This window comes from Apis dorsata, unplaced genomic scaffold (assembly GCF_000469605.1).
Source record: "Apis dorsata unplaced genomic scaffold, Apis dorsata 1.3 scaffold_52, whole genome shotgun sequence".
In the NCBI taxonomy this organism is placed as follows: Eukaryota; Metazoa; Arthropoda; class Insecta; order Hymenoptera; family Apidae; genus Apis; species Apis dorsata.
Window position 1 is genome coordinate 2,308,535 of NW_006263353.1, and position 8,720 is coordinate 2,317,254.

Consider the following 8,720-nt stretch of genomic DNA (forward strand, 5'->3'; position numbering starts at 1 on the left):
CACATGAACGTTACGTGAAGTATTAGAGTTTCGAATCTATAATATAAGTGATCAAGATATCTAGATATCGTATCTTTTGAGGGAAATATATGTATAGGTACGTTATATGTACATACACTTACAAATTTATATATATATATATATATATATATATACACTATATAGTATACGTATATATATCACACCTAAGTGCTCTCTTGAACAAATTATGGCATTGTCTCTTATCAGGGGTAAGGGTCTGCAATACGGAAATTCGCAGTTACGTTTCTTATCCAACATCTCGGCCATGAAGGTAATTATAATGTATATTTATTTATATATAGCGAATAATATTCATTGTTGTTTTTTAAATAAATTTTTATATTCTAATTTTACGCAAGAAATTACCAAAATGGAAAAGTTTGGTTTCCAACATCGTAGAAAAGAAAATGGGAGAAACCCATTCTTTTTCATTGCGATATTTAAGTTATGAATAATTTTGGTGAAAAATCAAATATTATTCTTATTTTTTTACTTTTTTCTAAAAAAAATTTTTCAAAAAAAAGCGATAAATATGTTTTATAAAACTATGATTCGATGTAGATTTATATTATTTTATTATTATTATATTATCTTAGATTTTTATATTCGATATTTATTTTTTATATTTTAATTTCTAACAGAAAGGATTGGTGCTTGGTATATACGAAGCAGAAGATGAAAACAACATTTCATTGACTCCTACGGCAATTAACTATGACGAACTAGTTAAAGGAAAACTGCGACAAAATATTTTTTTGTAAGTCTGAAATTATATTAGTAATTTCTAACATATTTTGTATCATAATATTTTATATCGTAATTATATCACATATCAATGCAAAATCTGTGTTAATATTATTTTTACTAAATATATTTTTTTTTATATAATATGTGAAACCAGATCACAGGTGTATATTCAAGTATAAATATTACACATAACATTGAAGCGTTTTTCTTCAAATCAAGCAAGCACTTATCAATTCAAAATAAATTAAATGTATATAATAAATTACATTGAATTAAAATAAGTATAAATTGTAATATAAAGTATATAATTTTATATATTATTATTCTTGTATTTTTATCTTATATATTATATGGATTAATATTAATGAATATTTAAATGTTTTATTCATAGTTCCAGCCTGAAACAATTTTCATAATGCTGCCTGAGCTTCACATATAATATTCAGAAATGCTTTTCCTTTATTATTTTAAAAATTTTACATAAAGTATTTTCTGTTAATAAAATTCAATTTGAATGAAATTTGTGTTCTCTGAGCTCACTGGCATTATTTTCATTGTTTCAGGAGAGACTAGACTGAGAGACGATATTGTACGCATGATATGAGGCAAAAATTCGCTGCACAGAAGGAGTTACCAGATACCTATTTTCTTATATAAAAAAATTTTAACAATATATTATTTATAAAGTAATTATTTGTATAGATTGATTAATATTAATCAAGTAAAATCATGTCAGAAGAATTCAAATGGAATCTTGAAAAATATGAAATTTAAAAAAGCAGATTAAAATTACCAGATGTATTTTAAAATAATTAAATGTATTTTAAGAAATATTATTCAATTAAGAAGAAAGATGTCAGCTATCAATGATAGTAATTTGGGAAATGATACCACTGCTGGAAGTAGTGGAGGTATAGGTGAATATAATGATAGAATGAATAAACAACATCACTCTGCAAATGTTCTTCATAGGATTAGTGGTACACTTGAAGATAAAAGTAATGATTATTTATGTCCTATTTGTTTTGAAGTAATTGATGAAGCTCATATTACACGTTGTGGTCATACATTTTGTTATCGCTGTATAGTAAAATCTTTGGAAGCCAATGGTCGTTGTCCAAAGTGTAGTTATACATTAACTCAACAAGATATTTTTCCAAACTTTTTGTTACATGAACTGATATCAAAATATAAAACTAGAATTAAAGGTCTTGCTGAATTGGGATCATCATATGCAGCTGATGGTAAACACAAATTAGGTAATACAGATTTATCTGTGCCACCTCATGATGGATTAAGAGATATTATAGCTGCAGAAAGTGCTAATCTAACATTACCTGATGTAAATGTAATGTTAGAAGTATTAACACAAAGAAAACATTTACTAGAAGCAGAAACCTGTGCAGCACAAAATAAATTGTTACACGAGTTTTTAAAACATCTATTACAACAAAAAGAAGAACAAAAAAACCAATTACAAAAGGAGATAGCATTAATTAAGAGAGATATGGATGAGGTTGAGAATATTTTAAGAGATGTTCAAAATAAATGTCCTAAAGTAGAAGATTTGAAGAAATCAAGTGAAAATGATACTGCGCATGTATCAGCTATAAGAAAAGAAATGATTGGTCTTATAGACATAATAGATTCAAATATGGTAAAACCAAATGAAAAAGCAAATATTATTAGCAGTGACACATTTATTAATCCTACAGGGAGTAAGAAGCAAAATGATTATGCAATAGGATCTACATTAGCAACACGTAGAAAAAGAATGCATGCTCATTTTGATGATTTTGTTCAATGTTATTTTGATTCTCGTGCTAAAGAACTACTCCTTGGTCATAAATCTCAGAGTCAGAGTGATTCATGGCAAGGCACTAGTTCAGGTCTTGATGTTTTTAGAGAAAATCTTGTCAAATTTTCGAGATATAAATCCTTACGCCCACTTGCAACTTTAAATTATTCATCAGATATTTTTAATAATTCCACTATTGTTTCAAGTATTGAATTTGATAAAGATAATGAATTTTTTGCAATAGCTGGAGTTACAAAACGTATAAAAGTATTTGACTATAGTGCTGTAATAAGAGATACTGTAGATATACATTATCCTTGTGTTGAAATGGTTTCTAGCTCTAAAATATCATGTGTTTCATGGAATTCCTTTCATAAAGGAATGCTAGCATCATCTGATTATGAAGGAACTGTAACAGTATGGGATGCTGCAACTTGTCAAAGAACTAAAACATTTCAAGAACATGAAAAAAGATGTTGGTCTGTTGATTTCAATGATGTAGATACTAAACTCATAGCATCAGGATCAGATGATGCTAGAGTTAAGTTGTGGTCTTTAAACAATGACCATTCTGTAGCTTCATTAGAAGCAAAAGCTAATGTATGTTGTGTAAAATTTAATCCACGTAGCTCATGTCACTTGGCATTTGGATCTGCAGATCACTGTGTCCATTATTATGATTTGCGTAATATGAAAGAAGCACTTTGCATTTTTAAAGGTCATCGTAAAGCTGTTTCATATGTTAAATTTATAAATAAGGAAGAAATAGTATCTGCAAGTACTGATTCGCAATTAAAAATGTGGAATATTAATAATCCGCATTGTTTGCGATCGTTTGTCGGACATGTTAACGAAAAGAATTTTATAGGTCTTACTACTGATGGCGATTATGTAGCATGTGGATCAGAAAATAATGCACTTTATGTATATTATAAAGGACTTTCGAAACAATTATTCTCGTATAAATTTGATGCCGTTCGAAGTATATTAGAAATACAAGAACGAAGAGAAGAAGATCTGAATGAATTTGTATCTGCAGTTTGTTGGAAACAAATGTCCAATGTTGTAGTAGCAGCAAATTCTCAAGGAACTATTAAGATATTAGAATTAGTTTAAAGTTAATTATGAATTCTATAATCCTTAGCAGATGTTGATATACATATATATTTTGAAATTTATTCAATTAAGTGCTTAGGCACAAATAACAACGAGAAGTGAAAATTTATTCTAAATGTTACAGTAATTTGTTGTAAGCAAAATTGAAAAAGAAAAAAATTTAGAATATATTAAAATCTAAATTATCATATTAGAGACTGATTTACTTGAGAAAGTAATATTCTGCATACCAAACAGCTCAAATACTTCATTATGTTTTTATTAAATATTTCAGTACTGTTATTTATATCATTCTGATTTAATTGTTTTTCAATTTAGATATATTTTTAATAATAGACTGAATTTTAATAATAAATAATTCTGAAGATATATTAGTATATATGCATACAATATTTTTTCATTTAAAACATGGCCTTTTATAAAATTATATTAATTTAGCTATGATTGAAATTAATGTATTTCTATAATAATTATTAGCACAATTCAGATATAATAAATCATTATTAGCATAATTAATAATTAGCATTTATTAGCGCAAAACTTTATTATTATTACTTATTATTATATTATTATATTAATTATCTGTATTTTTGTATTTTTTATTCTTATTTGATTTAACATTACATAATTAGTTTTATATGATAATAATATTTGTTCATAATTAAATCAAATAAGTTATTTAATAATATATAGATTTTTTAGCTCTATAAATATAAGATTTGTGAATGTTGAAAGAAATATAAAATTTTATAATTCCAAACAGTTTGTAATGTAAAAAATATTTTTGTGACATATAACAATATATAAAAAAGTAAAATATTTTAAGTAATTACTTCATAATAATTGTGTGACATAACTTTAATTACATGTGATCCTTATAATAAATCTTGCCAAAGTAGCCTAATAGTTTAAATTTGAAAAGTAAATATGTATAAGTTAATATAAATAATATTGACACTATCATTCAATTCATTTTGTGCCAAGAACATTACAGAAATAATAAATGTGCTTAAATTGCATTAAGTTCCTATTATCAGAATTATAATCACTATCTTATATATTAGTATCAGAGCTAAGGAAAGATAGAATTTATAATAAAAAAAATAATAAATTAATGTTTTTTTTTTTACTTTCAGAAATATACTATTATAATTAAATAAGTTAATTATAATTAATAATAATTGCTTTGAAGAATATTTTTGAAGAATATTAATAATTATAGATATAATGATTTTATTTTATGAAAATAAAAAATTTATTTTTAAAAATATTATTTCACTTAGCTCTGAATTCTAAGCAAATCTATCTCATTTTTAAATATCAATATGTCAATTTTTATAATAATTTCTTTACAATTTACATAATAATATTTAAGCAAATAACAAAAAATATAAAACCCCATGACAAATTTACATACTTAACTTTGTGTGTGTGTGTATATATATATATATATTAACAAGAAAGCAAATTTTTTTTAATATGAATATAATGTTACATTTTATTGCATATATTCAAACATAATTCTTTGTTGTTATAAATTCTTATCAAATAATATCAAAATATATTAAATATAATTATCGTTTACTGTTAATGTATTACATGAGTGCAAATCAATTATCTCCATATAAATCAGAGAATATAATTGTGAATTAATATGTAGTTCTTGTGAAAATTGTAAAAAATAATTGTAATTTTAATCTAACTATTAGTTAGTACAATTATTAGAGATATTAATTAGAGTAATTTTAAACGAATATATTCTAGGATATATGTAAAGATAGTATATTTTTAGATTGTATTTTAAAATTGCAGATGCTATAGCATGTGCTGATACATGTCCAAGACGCCTAGAATTATTGTAAGAAATAAATTTATGAATTTATCTCAGTATGTCCTTCAAAAACTTTTTCTGATTTTATGTACATATCCCTTTTATGTTATCAATTTATATTTATTCTATTGAATAATTAATTTTAAATAATATTTCAATACTTGTACTACTACAGAGCAGGTCCAAAAATTCCCAAAGGTCATGCTAGAGTATTTTGGGGTTTGGATGAAAAAGATTATGCAGGAATTGCAGTTGTTGGCCTCGGAAAAAAAAATCTTGGCATAAATCAGCTTGAAGAAATACATGAAGGAAAGGAGAATATACGTATAGCGGCGGCAGGTACATATTTTATGAGCAGATAAATATAAAAAAAAAAAAAAATAAAATATCTATTAGATTATAAATTAATAAATTATAACTAATAGATTATATTCTCTTTATATCATATTTTAATTAATTAATATAATAATATTGCACTAGCTGGTTGCCGTGCATTAGATGCAGTTGAAATAAAAGATATACAGTTAGAAGCTTTAGGAGATGCAGAAGCTGCAGCAGAAGGAGCTGCATTATCAATGTGGTTTTATCAAGGATTGAAAAATAAGGAGAAACAGAAAATACTTCCAAAAGTTTCATTGTATGGTCAAGAAGGAGAGTGAGTATTATATACTTTCACATATTCTTTTATATATTCATTTATATTTCTTAACTTAATAAAAATTATTTTTTCAAGGGAACAGTGGCGAATTGGAAGCATTAAGGCTCAAGCTCAAAATTGGGCACGTCATTTGGCAGATACTCCAGCCAATTTAATGACACCTACAATATTTTCTACAGAAGTGCATACAATTCTTACTAAATTAGGAATTACTGTACAAATTCACAATGAAGAATGGGCAGAGCAGAAAAAAATGGGTTCTTTTCTTAGTGTATCTCATGGTAGTTGTGAACCACCAAAATTTATTGAAATTCACTATAAAAATGCTGATAATAATTCCCAACCAATTGTCTTTATTGGAAAAGGTGTTACCTTCGATGCTGGCGGCATTAGTCTCAAGGTAAAATAAAATAAATTTAAATATTTAATATAAATTATATATAATTTAATATAAATATATAATTTTAGCCTTCAGCTGATATGGATGAAATGCGTGCAGATATGAGTGGTGCTGCATGTGTAGTAGCTGCTATTCGAGCTGCTGCAGAACTTAAATTAAAATTGAATGTTATTGGTTTGATACCTTTAACTGAAAATTTACCATCTGGAACTGCAACTAAGCCAGGAGATGTTGTAATTGCAATGAATGGAAAAAGTATCATTGTAGATAACACAGATGCAGAAGGTAGACTTATTCTTGCAGATGCTCTTTGTTATGCTCAAGAATTTAATCCAAGGTAATAGATACATAAATTAGAAAATATATAATAATAAATATGATAATATAGATATTCATTAAATATCTTTTGTATATAGTTTTATCTTGGACATTGCAACATTAACGGGTGCTATGAGAATTGCCTTAGGTGGAGCAGCAACTGGAGTTTTCACAAATAATAGTACATTATTTGAAAAATTAAAAAATGCGGGCACTCTTTCTGGTGATAGAGTATGGAGATTTCCACTTTGGCAACATTTCACGGATGAAATGACAAGTATGAAAGAAAATATTATTTTTAATGTTGAAAAATAGTAATATTTTAAATAATATGATATTATTTGCAGAAAAAGTTAAATCAGCAGATGTGAGAAATGTTGCAAAAATTAAAGGTGGAGGTTCATGTACTGCAGCTGCATTTTTACGCGAATTCGTATCGAATAATACTCCATGGTTACACTTAGATATTGCAGGAGTAATGGGTCCTGGACCTGATAAATTACCATATATACCAGCGGGAATGACAGGTCGTCCGACTCGTACACTGATCCAGTTTTTACAGGCATTGTGTTAAAATTGACAACTATTTTAAGTTGTATGGTGCAAGTTTATCTATTTTTATATATACGTATACATATATGTATATACACATGTATATATATGTATATATAATTTCATTTTCTATATAGATATATATATCTATATATATATATATATGTTTACCTCCCGTCTTATATTCAGACATTTATACAAATTGATTAGAATTAATACAACGAATTTAGTAAATCGAAATATATAAGAAAATTAATTAACATGCAATCATTATATTTGTGTACAGAATTATATCTTTGCAATATAGCAATACTTAGTACAAATATGATGAACTTTTTGTACAGCTTACTTTATTCACATTATATAAAGTATTATATCTAGTGAAGCAATTGGATAGTAACAATCAATAATCATAAAAGAATAAAAAGATTCAATATTATCAAAAAAGTTTAAATGTATAATATCGTATAGAATAGAATATAATATTCTTAATTTGTACAAAGTATAGCTTAATATAATAAAAATATATATTTATGGGAGGTATATTGATTTTAGACAATTAATACTTTATTTGCATTTAAAATACATTTAATAATTTAATCGATATCGTGTAAAATACACGCAACTTGTAAAAGTGTTAATAATTCGAACTTAATATAATAAAATACAATATGACTTATTGTAAAAAAAGTCGTACTTCTAATTTTATATACATGAATTAATTAATACTTAATACTGTAATCATTGCGATTTTTTATGTACAATTTCTGCTGCTTATTCCCTTGAACATTTTAAAATGATATATCAATTATTTTGTTTTATGAATATATTATATATTCTTATGTAGTTTTCAGAATTATTTATAATATAAAAAACAAATATAAAACACCAAAGTAAAAAATCAAGGAAATTAATATAGAATATTTTTTTACAAGGAAAATAATAATATATATTCATTATTTATATTAATATATGATTTAATAAAACTGGTATTATTTATTATTTTTAATTAAAATCCCAATTTCTAAAAAAGATTAATTAATCTTTATCATAAATATTTTAATATACATATTCATATAAGTGTACAAAATCATGCACTTAATATTAAATTAATGAAGCACTTCATTTACTAAAGAAAGTAAAACTTATATATTCATAAGAATAATATTCTGCGATCACAATAATTTTAGATGTAGGAACAATATTTTACAATAATAAATTAATTTGTATAATATTCATGTACAAGATGGTGGAGGCTGCTGCTGTGGAGAGGGAAGGG

At 25.1% G+C, this 8,720-nt stretch overlaps 1 protein-coding gene across 3 annotated transcripts; it reads left to right on the forward strand.

Moving 5' to 3' along the window:
* Positions 1–74: 74 nt before the first annotated feature.
* On the forward strand, positions 75–8,122 carry LOC102677912 (cytosol aminopeptidase-like). 3 transcript variants are annotated; one of them, XM_006609256.2, is made up of 9 exons: positions 75–97; positions 229–292; positions 663–778; positions 5,689–5,852; positions 5,994–6,168; positions 6,247–6,571; positions 6,640–6,908; positions 6,988–7,166; positions 7,237–8,122. In XM_006609256.2, exons 1-9 carry the CDS (start codon positions 90–92, stop codon positions 7,461–7,463), a joined length of 1,527 nt encoding a protein of 508 aa, XP_006609319.1. In that variant the 5' UTR covers positions 75–89; the 3' UTR covers positions 7,464–8,122. The 3 variants fall into 3 exon arrangements, with proteins under 3 accessions (XP_006609319.1, XP_006609321.1, XP_006609318.1); XM_006609255.2 differs by lacking the exon at positions 75–97 and having other exon boundaries at positions 150–292; XM_006609258.2 differs by lacking the exons at positions 75–97; positions 5,689–5,852; positions 5,994–6,168; ... (2 more) ...; positions 6,988–7,166; positions 7,237–8,122 and adding an exon at positions 1,332–3,853 and having other exon boundaries at positions 146–292.
* The last annotated feature ends 598 nt before the right edge of the window (positions 8,123–8,720 follow it).

Coding starts and splice junctions, on each gene's coding strand:
- LOC102677912 (XM_006609258.2), top strand. CDS start 1,565: ATGTATTTTAAAATAATTAAATGTATTTTAAGAAATATTATTCAATTA.